Source organism: Triturus cristatus, chromosome 9 (assembly GCF_964204655.1).
Source record: "Triturus cristatus chromosome 9, aTriCri1.1, whole genome shotgun sequence".
Classification (NCBI taxonomy): Eukaryota; Metazoa; Chordata; class Amphibia; order Caudata; family Salamandridae; genus Triturus; species Triturus cristatus.
Genome location: NC_140592.1, coordinates 705,355,994 through 705,373,673, shown reverse-complemented (window position 1 = coordinate 705,373,673; position 17,680 = coordinate 705,355,994). Strand labels below are relative to the sequence as shown.

The window sequence follows — 17,680 nt, the reverse complement described above, 5'->3', positions numbered from 1 at the left end:
TTTTACTTATATAAATAGCATTTTTCACGAATGCCATATTTCATTAGGAATTCAGAGGTCATTTTTTATCACAACAATTGTCACTTTTTTCACAATGTAGAATGCATTTTTGAACTTGGCAAATACACACACACAAAGAGGAGTATGTATATCTGTAAGCGTAACCTAACAAACCTTTACTGCCAAGCTATATGCAAACAATCATTTGGGTGCAATGTTTATTACTCAGGTGTTGCATGATGTGTTCGTGGTTGAGGAAAAAATTAGGGATCTCTTGATGTTTTCTCTTTTACCCGCTCACTAGAGCATGTTCTTAAGAAAAAAGAGCAAGGAGCAACTGAAACAAATGAAAATATATCAGAAACCAATAGAAATGTAAGAATAATGAGGACTGTGGAACAGACAATCTCAGAACTTTAAAACTAAAGAGCGAGATTTATAAAATGAACAAACAAAAGAAAATTTTAAAAATAGGAAGCTTCTTGAATTAGTGGTAAATGAGGAACACAGGAGTCAATGAAAGAGAATAAAATATGAAGAATCAATGAAGGACATTTAACATGTTGTAGAATGGTAAGATTTCAAATATACTTTTCAATGGATAACAGTGAGCCGTTTGGTTTGACAGATAGTTACATATAAACACAGTTGAGCAATCCCTTATTTATCTTAAACGGTGAGTATGGCCAAAGAAAATATGCATTCTTTATTCCAAATACAATGTGCAACATTTACGCAGTAGAGGTGGTTTTCAGCTCAAATTCTAGGGAAGAAGAGAGCTGTTTTATTATTGTCAAGATTTTTGGTGGCACTGCCAACTTAAGAAGACAAACACAATTACAACTTTAAATGAACTTTATCAATAAAGACGCATTACCAATTGTATTCACACACAATGTGCCTCAGTGCGTGTGCAAGGAGGCATTTAGTAACTTCTTGAAACTCCATATCTTCCTTCGTAACCACACTGGTCATGGCTTTTAGTCCCTAGATTTAACAGCTTTATATTGTTTTGCAGATCCAAGATTCTCAACACTTTACGGCGACAAAGAGCAAAGGTAGACAGTCAATTTCGGATATGAAGCAGAGTTGGAATCATTGCTGGTCTGCGTCGGCTGTCGCCCAGGGCCCGCAATGCAAGAATGCTCCAGATTACCATAAATGGCCCTGCTGCCAGGGGAGATGGTGGCAAAATGTCACTTCATTTGAGGCACTAATAAGCTTTGTAGAGCTCTCACTGAAACAATATGCCAAGTACGAAGGGAGATTGTTAAAACAGAAAATCCAATATCCACAATGTGCCTTCATCACAGTCTATTTCACGCATTCTACCCGAAGAAGAGTATTGAGGCAGTTGTTACTAAGGGAATCCAGTACAAAGTTTGATAACCCTAAGCTTTGGCAACATCTCTTACATCTGGGTGTCCGGGCAGATGAGTGGACTAAATCACCTGCTGTGCTAATAAGCGAGATGTGAATTGTCTGCCAGTGTCACAAGGAATAGTTTCACTCTCACTGCTACCACTTTCCTCTTTTACTCCAGTCCTTCGGGGTGAAATGTAGACACTTGGAATCAATCCGAAGAATCCTTTTGAGCATGGCCCTTTCATGACCCTCCACTATGTCCTCTGAGAGAGTCAGGATGTACTGGCCCTTTTAAACAAAAACAAAAAAGAAATCAGTGAACATTGGGGAGTTCCAATCTACAACACAGCGTAGACTTGAGACACTACCACAAAGAAATGGTTATTTAACAGTAAATATATTTCTTCAGTGGATTCGAATGTTCATCAACACCCCCCCCACCCCCCGCCACCCAAATACTTATGTAGAGCAGATTCTCATGGAAAGATTTATGGCAAAACCATGCTTTGTCTTTTTTAATACCCTTATCCACATTGAAGTCACTAAAAGGAAAATTGAATAACCTATCATACAAAGCAATGTCATATAATTTAATTAATGGACCATCATTAAAATTTACTATTAAACAAATTGAAAATTAAAGGGTGGTTGGTATCTTAGCAGAGCTATAACTGTTTAAAGAAAAATAGGCTTCAACAAGATAAGTAGATCACAGAGTATTTGTTGACCACCAATGAGCAATCTACATTGTTACAATCAACACTCAACATAAAGCACAAGTTACTTACTTGTCTAACGATATATCTGTAAGAGACATTAGTTAGGGATAGATTCCTTACCTTAGAATATCCCCAGGTGTCAGACTGGATCCGGAAAGTTTTCGTCAGCAGTACCCCTGCGCGTTGGTAGGCGCCGTCGTACGGCTCCGTGTACATCGCTGGCGTCCCACTGAAGAGCCCGCATATGCCATCTGGCATGGTCGATTAGCAGGGTGCAGGAGGCCATGAGGCCCTGCAGTCTCAGTGTCTTCCTGACCGAAACCCAGGACCAGGGCTGAAAGATTGGAATCATAGCCCGAATGTCCCGGACTCGCTGTTCGGGAGGATAAACCCGAAACTGCGCCGTATACAGAACCGCTCCAATGAAGAGGAGCTTCTGAGCGGGAAACAGGTGCGACTTCGGCACGTTGATGGAAAACCCCAGCAAATGCAGGAGGTTGGCCGTAGTCTGGAGGTGGGGGACGTCTGTCTGGGGAAAGCCCGCTTTCACCAGCCAGTCGTCGAGATAGGGGAAGACTGTAACCCCTGTTCTGCGCAGATAAGCTGCGACCACCGCCATCACTTTCGTGAACACCCGAGGGGCACTGGTAAGGCCAAAAGGGAGCACGGTGAACTGAAAGTGCTTGTGGCCCACCATGAACAGTAGGTTACGCTGGTGGGCTGGCAGGGTGGGAATATGAAAATAAGCATCCTGCAAATGCAACGCTACCAGTCAGTCTTGCGGGTCTAGAGCAGACAAGACCTGAGCTAGCGTGAGCATCTTGAACTTCTCCTTCCGGAGGAAGCGATTGACGTTCCGGAGGTCTAAGATAGGGCGCAGACCTTTGTCCTTCTTCGGAACCAAGAAGTAGTGGGAGTGACAACCACAACCTACTTCTGGCGTCGGAACGTGCTCGATGGCCCCCTTGGCCAAGAGGGCCGTAACTTCCTGCTGGAGAACTACCAAGTGTTCCCCCGACATGCGGTGGTACTGAGGAGGCATGGCTGGAGGGGTAGATTTGAAGGGGTGGAAGTAGCCCCTGCAGACTATTTGCAGAACCCACCTGTCCGAGGTTACGGAGCGCCACTGGGGAAGGTGATGACAAATTCTGCCACCCACTGGTGTCAGGTGGGCCTGAAACACCGGACTAGGAAGGTTTAGAGGCGGCGGCAGCAGGGGAGGTGGTGGACTGACTCGTCCGCTGTCCCCGGGATTCACCACGGCGGGTCCCCTGTCCGCAGCTGTGCTGAGACTGGCTGCGCAGACTTGCGGGTCTGAAAAGAACGCGCCTGGGTGCCCTGACCTTGGCCTCGAAACGACAGAAAAGCGGACCCAGAGGGAGTACACGTGGTGGCGAGACCCAAAGACTGGGCCGTAGCCCGAGAGTCCTTAAAAAGTTCCAGGGTGCTATCCGCCTTATCACCGAAGAGACGTGTACCGTCAAAGGGCATGTCCAACAGAGTGTTCTGGCCATCCCCAGAGAAGCCAGTAGTGCGGAGCCAAGTATAACGACGGAGCGCCACAGTTGTGGAAAGTACCCTACCAAGCGAATCGGCAGTTTCAAGCCCACAACGAATAGTACATTTCGCAGCATCTCTCCCCTCGTTAATGGCTTGGGAGAGAACCGCCCGTGCCTCCACAGGGCACTGAGGTAGCACCTGTGCCAGTGTCCCACACAGAATGGGAATAGCAGCCTAGCAGGCACCCAGTATTCACCACCCGCAACCCAGAGCTGGCAGATGTGAAAATCTTTTTCTCAAATTGCTCCAGTTTCCTAGATTCCTTGTCCGGAGGAGCAGAACAGAACGCACTCTGCGAGGCAGAAGCCTGGACAACCAGACTCTCAGGCGTCGGGTGTTGGGTGAGAAAGCTGGGGTCGCCCGGCGCCGGGCGATGGCAGCGTGCCACACCCTTGTCCACAGAGACTCCTGTGTTAGGTTTAATCCAGGTGACCAACAGGATATCAGTAAGCGCTTCATTGAAGGGCAGTAACGGCTCCGCAGGAGGACGACTGCAGCTGCAGGACCTCAGTCAGGAGATTGATCCTGATGGGTACAGAAGGGAGCTCGAGGTTAAGAGCCTCAGCTGCCTGACGTAAAACCACCGAAAAAGTCCCAACCTCCTCCGTGGCCACGGAAGGAGGGGACAGAGTGCCAGGGTGTGGAGAGAAATCCAGATCCACTGGACCCTCCACATCGCCTTCCCACTCAGGCTCATCCTCGCATTGAGCTGCAAGTGGGTCCTCAGACCCCTCCCAGTATTCCCCTTCGTCCACCGGTTGCTGAAGGGGCCGTTAAGGACGAGGAGCCCTGGGAAACGGGATAAACTACCCTCCAAGAAATGGAATGGGAGGGTAAGATACCAGTCCCGGGTCGGCGCCGTCCGGCATCAGCGGCGGCGCCGCGCCCGGCGCTGGAGGCGGATCCAGGGCCAGCGCCGAGGCCGGAGTCGGCACCGAAGCCGGAGCCCGGTCCGAGGCCGGAGTCGGGGCTGGCGGCGCTGCAGGGTATGGTGCCGGCGTAGCCGAGGCCAGAGGCAAACCCTTCCGATGGATCCGAGGGTCTCGAAGGCGCTCCAGAGGGACCCAGCGGGGCAAACAAATGGCGTAAGGCTGACATAAAGGCCTGCACGTCATCCGAAGTCACGTGCAGCCCCGGAAAGGGAGGGTAGGCCGCAGGCAACGATGGAGGCTCCAACGGAGCCGCGGGGGAGTGACCGCCAGCCCCCTCTGTGTCCCGCGACTGGTGAGGGGTAGAAGAGCGACGACGCTTCTTCGACTTTTTATGGCGCCGACACTTAGCTGTTTCCGATTCCGACGAGCGATGCTGATGGCTCCGCGACCAGTCCCTTGATCTTCCACGGGATCGGGACCTTGATTGGCCCAGATCCAATTGCCGAACCTCCAACAACTTTCGGCAATGCTCCCGCAAAACTTTCGGTGCCATGGCCCGGCAATCGGGGCATGCCTCAGAGTCATGGGCGTGTCCCAAGCAGAAGAGACACACGTTGTGAGGGTCCGACACCGACATGTTGCGGCGGCAGGCCCTACAGGAATTAAACCCGGGCATCTCTATTGCAACAGGTTGTCAAGCACACGACAAAAGAAGTTGTTAGAAACCAAGTTAAACTTTTAACTAGGGGTACCGCTCTCTCTTGGATCTGCGCTGCTGCGCGGAAAAAGACAGAACTGATGTCAGCGCGAGTGGCCGCGTCTAAGTAGCTCTGACGACGTCATCTCGGCAGCTACGACGCCAGCGACGCACGCGGAGCCGTACGCCGGCGCCTACTGACACACAGGGATAGTGCTGACGAAAAATTTCCGGATCCAGTCTGACACTTGAGGATATTCTAAGGTAAGGAATCTATCACTAACGTGTCTCTTTCAGATCTTAGCTTCAACTCATCTGTAGAGTGTGAATTTTCTTAATCCCTTTAAAGTTTAAACTTTGGCTCACATTTAATCGCTTGATCTTTGAAAGCACTAAATCGCTTAACTAGATGTTGCTAATATGTAACCAATGTCGAACAAAATGTACATTTGTGAGTAAAAGAAGAGCTAAAAGATGTTGGATAATCACACTTTCTTTTTAATGTTTATGGTTGACGTCAACTACTTAGAGCTTTTAAATGGTTAGGTATTCTTTTGCCATTTGCTGAGTGAAGTGTTGCTTATTATCTCTACTGACATGTTTCCATGTGTATACAGTTTTGTAAACATGCATTTCATGAGGAGTAGCTTATCATATTAACATATTAACAAAAATTATGATTGCACTTTGCCTCCCCCCCCCGGATATCCTTCCCAGTTCCCAAATCTATTATCTGTGCACATTTCCAAGACAAGAGTCGTCTAGGAGCTTTAGCAGCTACATAGTTAGTCACAAAAAGAGTGAAGAGCAGCAGAAGCATTACAAAATAAAAATGGTAAATTCAAGAGAAATGGTATCGCCACCAAGATATGCACAATTCTCCAAGTGTGGCATCAAAATAAGTAGACTTATTCATTTTGTTAGACATCAAAGATGCCAAAATTGAAACAAACAAATCGATTTAATGTGAGGTGAAAATGGCTTTGTGTTCAAGTAAAACAGTCTGAAGAAAACTTATTTAATCTACTCTTTTTACCCATATATTGCCCCTTTGACGATTTTCCAATGTGAGAAGACTCCGCCTTAAGAAATCAAGTTGACAAAACTACATTTCACAGAAATGCTAAAATAACAAAATATCTTTTGCATGAAAATAGTATGTTTTTGAGGAAAAGGCATACTTCATCAAGAAAAAGGTAAGAACATGAGAGAGTAAGAGGGAAGGGAATGGGTGGGGGAGTAATAAGTGTAATTTTTTTTTAAAAGGAATAAAGCAGATGGGTGTAACACATATGAGAATCAAAGAAAAGGAAGGAGAAGTAAAAAGGGGAAGGTAACAGGGGACAGCGTATAGGATGTGGAAACGTAGAAGGGGTAGGGGAGTATTAAAATAATTTTTTTGAAAAGGAGTAAAGCTGAAGGGTAAACATGCATTGTATTAAAGAAAGGGGCGGTAAAAGAATATAAGGGAGTAAAAGTAGGAAAGTTAACAGGGGGAGAGTCTATAGGATGGGAAAACATGAATGGGGTAGGGAGAATACTAAAGGTTAAAATAAAATTAGAAGGAAATCTGGTGGGTAAAAGATGTATGGACAATAAATAAGGGGAAGAGGAGGATAAAGGAGAATCACTCTCTAAACAATAAATAAATGAAGAAACAAATATTTCTTCAAAAATTGGTTTCTCCATCTAGATTTCGCCAATCTGAGAAAAAACCTCGATAAAGAAAAAAGTGTCAAAGCATTATCGGAGAGAAAAATCAGTCAGAACCGCTATAGATATGTATTTTGTCAGACACGCATACAATCCTTTTTTATCGGTGTTCCTGAATATCGACACCCGAATAGTGATGTCACACCATATCGAGGATATAATATCGAAAATATAATATATTGGCAGGTACATTTTGTATACCTAACTCCACATATATGTACCTTGGCGCAAGTTATTTATATATGTGTGACTTATGTTGATTCATATAGTGCATTCATCACCTGAGAGAGCATCCAGGCGCTTGGGCAGGTGTCTAGTAGGCCTGGGCTGAGTTCTCAGAGTTCCGCTATACAGAACTCTGTGAAGTGACCAAAAAACTTTGGCAAGCTACCAGGAGTTCCACAGGTGGTGGAGTGCATTAGGGCGCGCTGATTTTTAGCGCCGGGTAGGTCCCGCGCTGGAAAATCAGTGTGAACATCAACATGCGCAGCGCAAGAAGGCGCAGCTTCTTTCAGTCGCTTCAGTAGATTTTCTACTCAAGTGCGAGCTTCATAAGCGCGAATGGATGGTTTCTCAATGCGAGCAGTTGCGACCCTCCGGGAGATGGTCTAGCTTTGGATTTTTCTCTCTCGCATTCGCCAAATTAACATTAGTGTACGAGGAAAAAACTGCTCTGCGCGGAGTGCAGAAACTCTGCGAACTCCACGAACGAAGCGAAGTTCACTGCCCAGACCTAGTGTGTAGGTGTGAGGTCCCCAGGTGCTCATATGAAGAGAAAGGTTATCAGCTTCTCGCGGAACTCAAGAAGTGAGGAGGAGGGTCCACTGTGTTGAGGGAGATCGTTCCATGTCTTGGGTGCGATGTAGGAGAATGAGTAGCCTCCACGTTTGCTTGAGCGGAGGCACTACTCACCGAAGAAGGTACCCAGGACAGGTGTGTAAGTGTGCGGTCCCCAAGGTGCTTATACGAAGAGCGAGGTCTTCAGCTTCTTGCATAATTCAAGAAAAGAGGAGCAGGCTCTGATGTGTTGAGGGCGTTTCATGTCATGGGCGTGATGTAGGAGAATGAGCAACCTCCAGTTTTGCTTTTTCGGATGCAGGGAATGTGTGCGAGTGAGGCAGAGCATAGGTGTCTGGTGAGGATGGTGGAAGTGTATGCGACTGTTTAGGTATTCTGGCCCTGTGTAGTGTAGTGCTTTGTGTGTGTGAGAAGTTTGAATTAGCTGTGCTGTGGATGGGGACCCGTGAAGGTTCTTGAGGTGTGGTGTAATGTGGGTGTAAAGTGGGAGGTTGAGTACGAGTCCTGCAGTGGATTTCTGGATGGTCTGGAGTTTGTCTAGGAGTTGTTTGGATACTCTGGTGTATTGAGTGTTGCAGTAGCCCAGCCTGCTGGTGATCAGTGCTTTGGTGATGGTCCTTCTGGTGTTCTAAGGCAACCATTGGAAGATCATTTGTAGCATGTGTAGGATGTGTAAGCAGGCAGTGCACACTGCATTGACTTGCGCCATCATGTTGAGCTTATCGTCACTGATGATCCCTTGATTTCTTGCGTGGTCTATGGAAGTGGGTCCTAGCTCTGACGGCTACCAGGTGGAGTCCCATTGGGAGGTGTTGTTGCCAAAGACCAGTGCTTTTGTGTTGTCGGAATTGAGCTGCAGGTAGTTGGTTCGCATCCAGTCTGTTCCATGAACATTCAGTTGGGGAAGTTGGTCCTGTTGGTGGTTGCCTTGTCTGTCAGGGAGAGAATGAGCTGGGTGTCATCGGCATAGGAGATGAGGGCGAGGTCTTGAAATCGGATGCTGTTGGCAAGCGGTGTCATGTATATGTTGAAAAGAGTGGGGCTGAGGTACGATCCTTGTGGGACTCCGCATATCAATCTCTTGGTTTCTGATGTGAAGGGTGACAGTCAAGGAACCTTTGGGTTCTTCCTGTAAGGAATGAACAGATCCATTAGAGAGCAGATCCTTGTATGGCAATCTCGTCGAGTTTTCGGGTGAGGATGTTAAGGGAGACAGTGTTGAAGGCCTTAGAGAGGTCGAGCAGGATGAGGGTCGCTGTTTGCTCTTAGTCAAAGATAATTTGAATGGCGTCATTGGCCCGTGATGAGTGCTGTTTTGGTGCTGTGGTTCCTTCTGAATCCTAAATGAGTGCTGTCTAGAAAATGGTGAAGTTCGAGGCAGGTTGTGAGTTGCTTATTGATGACCTTCTCAATCACTTTGGCTGGATAGGTGAGCAGAGAGATGGGTCAGACGTTGCTCAGTTGATTTGGGTCGGCTGTGGGCTTCTTGAGGATGGTGCTGATTTCTGCAAGTTTCCATTCATCCGCTAAAGTGGCGGAAGTGAGGGAGGTGTTGATGACATGGGTCAGGGTGGTGCTGATTGGTGATGTTTCCAGGTTATAGATGCAGTGGAACATGGATCTGCTGGGGCCCCTGAGTGGACGGTCTTCATGATTGCATCTGTTTTGTTTCTGGTGAGGGTTTTCCATTCAGTCAGGTGACCGTCTTGGTTGGTGGTGGGTATGTTAACAAAAAGTTCTCTGTGGTTGGGTTGGCATGCAAAGTTGTTGTAGGTTGATGGCAATTGTTCTGTGGAAGAAGTTGTATAAGTTGGCACAGAGTTGTTGTTAGACAACGATGTTGTTTTCAGTGGCTAAGAGCTTAGTGAAATACTTAATGCTCTGGAAAATCTCCTTGCAGCTGTTGGAGCTTCCTTAGATGCCGTCCATTAGTGCTGTTTTGTGGTGTCTCTTATTTGCTGATGATAGCTTCTGAGTGCAGCCTTGTAGGTAGCTCTGTCTGTGGTATTGTGGCTGGCTCTACATTTCCTTTCTAGCTGTTTATAGTGTTGTTTAGTGTCTTGGCGGTCTTCCGTGTACCAGCTGGCCTGCTTGTTTGATCTACTATGCTTGTTGGTTTTGATGGGTGTGAATGAGTCTGCACAGTTCTTAATCTAGTTGGTGAAGTTGTTGATGCCCAGGTCGAAGTCTGTGGGACAAGGTTGATCCATGCTGATAGAGCTATATTTTCAAGGTATGTAGATGTGGAGTTAAGAACAATACAATTATACTTCCCTATATGCACCCTTTGATATTTGGTCCTTTGTTATTTTGTTCTCGATATTTTTGTATCTCAATATTCTTGGGGGGGGGAGAGGGGGTTGTTGATATTCATTAGTAACATTCTTTTTACCACAAGTCTACATATACAACACTTTTTCAAAACATTTCCTCAATTACCTGGAGCAGGTCAAATGAGGTCTTATTCCTAATCTCAGATTCTGGGGACATTTCGAAAATACATAGATTATTAAACCTCATTTTGTATTTATTGTCATTTCCATTTTCAAGTGATGCATGAGCAGTACAAACTGAAAGAAAACATTATAACCTACAAAACAGCATAAAAACATTATGATGTTCATATGTGTATGAGGGCTTCCCGGTGACACCTTTTCATGATATGTACGTATCTCATAAGGGCAGTGAAAGGGGTAAAGGTAAGGTAATGCTAAGCCATCAAGTCTTATAATAACCCTGATAACAAATAACTGACTAGGGAACAGGCTCCTAGTATGATATCTTAACATATAGCTAGATGTCAATAATATATTAGGTTTCCTAAATAACTCTTATTTTGGTATGCAATCAGAAAAGACTGCACCACAGACAGACACACTCTAAACAACATCTGATAATAATTTCTGCACTATCCTTGATTAAATACCCTGAAACTGACTAATTATACCATCCCCTACCCACATTGCTGCTAACCTCTTTCTTTCATTCTAATTTTTTTTTACATACCTTGTAGTAATTTATGAGGTTTAAATATTGAAGCGTGGATATAACATCCTCTTTCTTCACACTGGTAATCTCGCTGATTTCACTAAAAGAGATTGAAATACATTAAAGAACATAGAATACAGACCAAAGCTTAGGCCCTTCAGATTCTCTAACCTCACCATCACAGTTCTGAGGTTTAAAATAATGTCCTTTCAAAGAGAGGATTAAACATTTTACAGGGTGGTCAATTCAATGAATTAACAGTTCTACTCATCGCATGCCCATATTTGCATAATGAAGCACCGGGGAACAGGAGCAGTTAGGTTGTTTCTAATGACATTTAGTCCCCCAAGGAACAAATGACTTACCTTTGGTCATGCTCTTTCGGGTGGATACTCTAGCAATCTGATTCCTGAAATCTCAGATTCCACACCTTGTGAATAGCCATTGGCGCCAGACTGGAGCTGGAATCTGTTCTCAGCAATTCCCTAGTGTGCTGGCATGTGTCTCTGAGACAGCTTCATCCCACACAGCGGAACTGATTTTATGGTCACAATATAACTGCCACTTCTGCACAACAATGCCAATTTCTTTCAGGTATCGGTCTGCGTTATCAGACATGGAGTCCTTAGTAATCAGATTGTGTCAGTGTGCAGCTCTCCAAATTGGAATCTTTTTAGCATGGACCAGAGGAGTCAATCTCAAAAAATGTGGAAGAGGGTAGGTTGGTGAGGAATCTGCTTTTAGACAGAGAATCCACCAGAAAGAGCATTACTTCTAACTGTAGAAAGAACTTAGGGAGGAGTGAGCATTTTAAACTTGTACTCTTTGAGGAAGAAGTTCAGGGTGCAGAGTCTATAATAGGCGAAAGTTCTTCATCAATCAGCCCTGATTTCTGATGCCAAAACCCTCACTACGGCTACCTTGTCTAAGAGAGCTGAACTTCTCTTTTCAGAATGGACAAGAGGTCCTCTGGAAGCCGTTGTGTGCAGGAGGGTTAGAAAAACAGTAGAGCATAACCGTACTGGAAAATTTGAAGCACCTGTCTGTCTGATAAGAAGCTTTGACACCTGTACGAAGGATTGAGTACATAGTGGCCCCTGTGGACCAGGACACTAGCTGCCGGATCCCCAACCTCTACCTTCAAATGCATGGGAGGCCTGTTGCTGCTGAGGTAAAGTTTGTAGTGGCCTCTGCTAAAACCTTCACTTGAAGTGTGCTGTTGCTTTGGTGTCTTTGAAGCCCTTCAGGTCAGAGTTCATCTTGTCTCTGATGAGACGGGTTCAATCAAAGGGTATGTCCACTAGAAACTGTTGAACGTCGCTAGAAAATTCAGTGGAGTGAATCCAAGCGTGACGCCGATGAACCATGCTAGTACCAACTGCCCTACCCAAGCAGTCAGTTGTGTTGAGACCCAATCCTATCAAGTATTTTGACTACGTCTCTGCCATCTTGAACGATTTGCTGAAGTTTGTCTCAAAGTTTATCAGGCACCGATGGAAAGAAGTCCACGACCATGCTCCACAGCATGTGAGAATAACCCCCCCAGGTAGCAAGTAGAATCGACAGACCTGAAGACTAGGCTGGAAGACAAAAACATGTGTTCGCCAAATGCTTCCATGCGTTTTGACTCTTAGTCTGGTGGGGTGGTCAAAACATGTTGGGGTTCAGCCTGCTGGTAGAGGCCTGAACTACAATGCTTTAAGGTATCAGGGGCTGTATGCGAAACGTCCCTCAGAGCTCTATATCTCTTAGCTATTTGCCTGTTTACTGGAGGACATGATCCTGGCTTTGTCCAGGTACCCATAAGTGTATCTGTCAATGACTCACTGAAAGATAAGGGAGGTTCCTTGGAGGTATGCGCTGTAAGTGCAAATGTCTTTACTCCCACTGATGAACGTTGTAAGTCAAGTATTTCAGCTACTCTCCTTATAACCATGGTGATGGATGCAGATTCTTCAGTGGAAGGGCCAGGTGGAGAACTGAGGCCAACGTCCGGAGATGTATCAAAGCCACTCGCTATTTGCAAGTCAAGAAATACATTTTTGTTGTCATGATGCTGTTAGGTGTCAGCATCATCACCCTGTGGTCTGAGTATGTGTATTGTATTGGAAACATATCTGAATTTTATTGAGGTTTAGCGAGAGGTTGAGGGGGCGTGACTCCGAACGAAACTACAGAGGATTTACTTCCGAGTCGGAAAGGATTATAGGCTGCTCCTCTGGCATCAGTAGTGTTACTGCTGGTGTGATGCTTGTGACCCCAGCGCTAGAGTGAGCACAGTATGAGGTGTTGGATCAGGTGTCTAAGTTAGAGCTGACCTGGTTATGGGGTCCACTGACACAGTTGGCATCGGGACAGACCTGGCATCGGGACAGACCTGCCGGCAGTAACCTAACTGGAAACCACCTCCGATCCGTGGGGCCTGATGGTGCTCCAGAGGAATCTTATGGGGACAGGAAATTCGCAGTATGGCCTCCTTGATGGAGTGGATCTTCTGTGGTGTTGCTGATGGACCTGGGAATTCAGTCTCTATCGGTACTACATCCAGGATCAGGTTATTATTATTATTATTAATTTATATAGCACTGAATCACCCCGAAGGGGTATCTCTGCGCTTCGGACGGAGGGCAGCAGCCAGAACAGAGGGGATCAGAAGAGGTGAGTTTTCAGAAGCTTCCTGAACTGAGAGAGGCTCTGGCAGTTGCAGAGCTGGAGGGGCAGCTCATTCCAGATTGAAGGGGCAAGGTGTAAAAAAGCTTGGCCACCGCTGCGTGCTTTTTTAATTCTAGGGGTGCAGAGGAGGAGCTTGGAGCCTGATCTAAGAGGCCGAGAGGGGGTATACTTGATAAGTTTAGCAGAAAGTCCAAAGTAAAAGACAGACTGCAACTTTGAGATACCCTAACATCCGCATGACTTGTCCAGGTGATATTGGTGGGCAGAAGTGGAGCCATGCTTGGAACCCTTGTGCTTCTTTTTCTCCGACTTGCCTGAACACTTGTGAGATGACAATCACTCTTGTGAACAAGGACACGTCCATGGTCTTAACTTTGACTGAGACCGGGCATTCCAAGCCTTCCCACAGGGCTCGGTGATAGAGAGCTTGCCCTCATGGTCCTGGATGGCCTTTAGATTCATCTGAGCACAGTTGCTGCAGGACTCCCAAATCTTGCAAGGAGCCCAGACACAGACCTCGTGAGGGTCCATCACTGACCTATGTTTTTGGCAATTCTAACAGGGTTTTTGAAAAATTAAGTCTGTCAGGTGACAGAGATTGAGTGAGCAACTCTGGATCTGCATAGGCAGGCAGAGAAAGAAAAGAGTTGACGTCAAGGTGCAAAAGTGGCAGTCATATTGGGCCCCAAAGTCATTTCAGAGTCTGAGCGAAGCCGCATGACACCACCTACTATCAAATGAGGAACCTGCTGAGGAAAATCTCCGGATCTAGTCTGGCACCTGAGGGTATTCACAAGGGGAGTAATTTATGGTCAGAATTATCCATCGGAAAGGGAATGTATCACATTACATGGGCATCATAAGGACAAAGTGGGGGTGCAGTGCACTTATCCCTTCTGGCTAAAAAGTAATCTGGAGTTACGCTCTTCCCTATATCTTGGCTTTAGGTCCCTTGTAGGCATCTAGTTGTCATTTACCAGGACCATTCCGAGAACTTCACAAAAGTTATACATTCTCTTTGCAATAAGCTTGAAGATAATAGTTGAGAGCACTCACTCTCACTTCCTAATATGACTTATGAGGAAACACTTAAAAATCCACTAAGTATTTAAACATTTAGTTACAACCTGGTTTATATCCCTGTCCCAGATACCGGCTTCTTGATGCTGACTACTGGGTACTCACACTTCCTCCTGTTATTTTGGTATGATCTATGATCATCTTCACTCCCCAGGCACTAATTATAGTTTTTGATCGTGAATGCATTGGGTGTTTTCCTCTGTATATGTTCTACTCTTGATGAAGATGCAAATGTTACCTAGCTTGCAATAATGATTATCAAAGGAATACTATCTTGTGCTTAGAACGGTTTGAGCAGTCAGAGGTAGAAACGATTTCACAATCATTAGTTTTCAATTTTTTAGTCTCTGAACATCAGAGATAGCCGTTTTGAAACCATGAAATGTCTATAAATAACCACACCACCCAAAATCATTCTAGTTTTATGCTGGAGCAATCTTATCTTGGTTATAGTAGTCAAGATAAGGCAGGGAAGTTTGAAGATGAATTTTGCATAGACAGGTGTTGGTTGGTTCATGTCTTATGCCTGGCGGAAGCCCTTTTCCAAGCGTTTCTGCAAGAAGAACTATATGTAAATGGGGAATGTGGTGCTCTGTTTTTTAAGCAGGGGGCAAACCTGTCTCAAGTGGCACCATTATTTGCTGATTATAATCAATTCCATATAGCCTCTACAATAATGGAAGGTGCACTGATGCAACATTTAAGGAAAGAGTAACTGTACAATACAGAATGACTTTGTGTAAGGTTGTAGTGTGCCTTGCTTGCTACTGCACTTTATCAAGGGTGTCTTTAGAACGTCTTGGCAATGCAAGGGCTTTTGTCTTGGAGCCGTTAGTGACCATTACCACCTACCTTCCCTTTCCCAACCACCCAAATAACAAACTTGGCACTGTCTAGCTGGAAGATGAATTGGAGTGGCCACAGAATACTGCATCAGGCCGAATGTGCAGCATGTCCAGAGAGACAAGATTAGCAAAGTTTGGCTACGCAGGAAATGATACTTTTTTTTTTTTTTTTTTTTGAAACCGTTTATTGCAGTTTATAAAAGTTACAGGTATGGGCCTACAACCACACGGCCGGCCGCTAGAGCATCAAAAGCATATTACATCCATACAGTAAAAAGTCTCTCAGCGGTGCACAGTAGGAAAACAGGAGTAATCAATGGTGCAGGCCTCACAGCTCCATGCCCACAGTACGGTTCCATTTTCTTAAAGCAAAACAACATCAAAAAACCACACCCGCAAGGCAACCCATGATCCAAAATGACAACACGTGCTCCATAAGTGGGGGATCCAAACCAGCAGCAAAACACTGAAGAGGGGAATGGGAATAGATCCGGGACTGGGGGACCGCGCGCCCGCGGCCGAGGGAGGGGGGCCATCTAGGGAGACGGAGCAGGCGAGGCAGCCGGTAGTAGGGGCGGCTCACAAATACCCCCGCGGTAGGCGTTCCAGGGGCCCCAGAGTCTCATCCACGCCCCAGGCTTACCCCTCGCCACATACACCACCTTTTCGCGAAACATACACCAATCCATATGCTCCTTCCAGGCCGACACCGCAGGGGGCCTCTGGGATCCCCACAATTGAGCAATATCACGCTTAGCTATCATGTATCCCAGAGTCACCCACCGCGTCTGCGGGACCGAATAGTCATTTGGTTCCCATACATTCAGCAAGCATCTCCTCGCTTCAGGCAGCAGCGCGACACGCGTAACCACACGCAGGACCTCAAGCACACCACGCCAGAATCGCTCCACCCTCGGGCACTCCCACAGTATATGCATGAAAGTCGCCAACGCACCACAGCCACGCTTACACATTCCGTCACCAGCAAAACCCATACGTAGAAGCCTTGGCCCCGTCACATAAACCCGGTGAAGGATCTTGAGCTGGACGAAACGAAGGCGAGCCGGGATGGCCACCTCTTTCGGAGAGGCCACCGCGGAAATCCAATCCTCGTCGTCCAGCTCTAGCCCGTCGGCAACCCAAGCCTCGCGAAGACTAGTCAGCAGGCACGATCTATCGTTGATCAGTTTTTTGTATATGAGGGAGATCGTGCTGTCCGGGACATGGCCATCTAGCACTCTGTCCTCCAGGGGGGAAGACTCCGGAATGGATGCGACATCCGGGAAGACGGAGCCCAGCGCATGGCGGACCTGTAGGTACCGAAAGTACTCACTGCCCTGCAGCTGAAACTCCGCCTGCAGTGTCTCAAAAGTTTTGAATCCCCCCCTCGTCCAGAGATCTCCCACCGTGCTGATTCCGATCGTGTCCCACTTCTCGAAGCCCTTCGACGTCCACAGGGAGCCCAACCTCTCGGATGCATACAGCGGAGACGCCCGGGTCAAACGGTCCTTCCACCCCATAGCTGCATTGGCCGCGTGCCAGACACGCACCATGACACGCGTCGGTCCCGTCAGACGGGAGTCGGGCGCGCCAGAGTAGAGCGCTCGATTGTAATCGCCACCGGGCAGGAGCATTTTGTCCATCTCAAATGCCGGGTTCAAGGCGGGCCCGTAAAGGCCATGATTAATTGCAGCTAGTTGGGAGGCCCAGTAATACCGTTTAATGTCCGGGAGGGCGACCCCTCCATCGTACCACGGGAGCGTCAATTTAGCCAGAGCAATACGCGGCCTCCCGTCCCAGAACAGGCGCCGCTGGAGGCCCTCCACCTCACGAAAGTAGCGTGCCGGGACCAAGTCCATGGTATTCTGGAGGGCGTAGAGGAAGCGCGGCAGGGACATCATTTTAAACAAGGCCGCTCGGCCGAGCGGCGAGAGCGGCAGACGCCGCCAGCGCACCACGTCCTCCTTCAAACGCTGGAGGGGGGGCAGCAAATTCCGCTCATAGCGGGCCTCCGGGTCAAGAGTGATATATATACCCAGGTACCGGAAACCCTGGGAGGCAATCTGGATCGGACAGTCCCGTGGTAGGACCGGAGCCTCCCCGGATAGCACATAGACACAGGATTTCGCCCAGTTGATGACCAGGCCTGAGTTGCGACCGAAGGAGCGCAAAACATCAACCAGGACGATCAGTGACTTGCGCGGGGAGGCGAGATACAAAAGGATATCGTCAGCATAGAGGGACACACGGTCCTCATGCTCGGGGGTCCAGCGGAGACCACGGATAGAAGGGTGCCACCGCAGCCACTCCGCCAGGGGCTCCAGGGCCAGGGAGAACAGGAGAGGCGACAGGGGGCAACCCTGTCGCGTG

The 17,680-nt window shown here is 47.1% G+C and overlaps 1 protein-coding gene across 11 annotated transcripts in view; it reads right to left on the bottom strand.

Moving 5' to 3' along the window:
- Nucleotides 1–687: 687 nt before the first annotated feature.
- KAT5 (lysine acetyltransferase 5) overlaps nucleotides 688–17,680 on the bottom strand; it is a 688,762-nt gene continuing 671,769 nt past the window's right edge. For all 11 annotated transcript variants that reach the window (XM_085625846.1, XM_085625847.1, XM_085625849.1 and 8 more), the window contains 2 exons: nucleotides 10,731–10,812; nucleotides 688–1,653 (listed from right to left, as the gene is read on the bottom strand). In XM_085625846.1, the coding sequence (XP_085481972.1) occupies nucleotides 1,519–1,653; nucleotides 10,731–10,812 (217 nt within the window). In that variant the 3' untranslated portion in view covers nucleotides 688–1,518. The remainder of the gene's footprint in view (nucleotides 1,654–10,730; nucleotides 10,813–17,680) is intronic.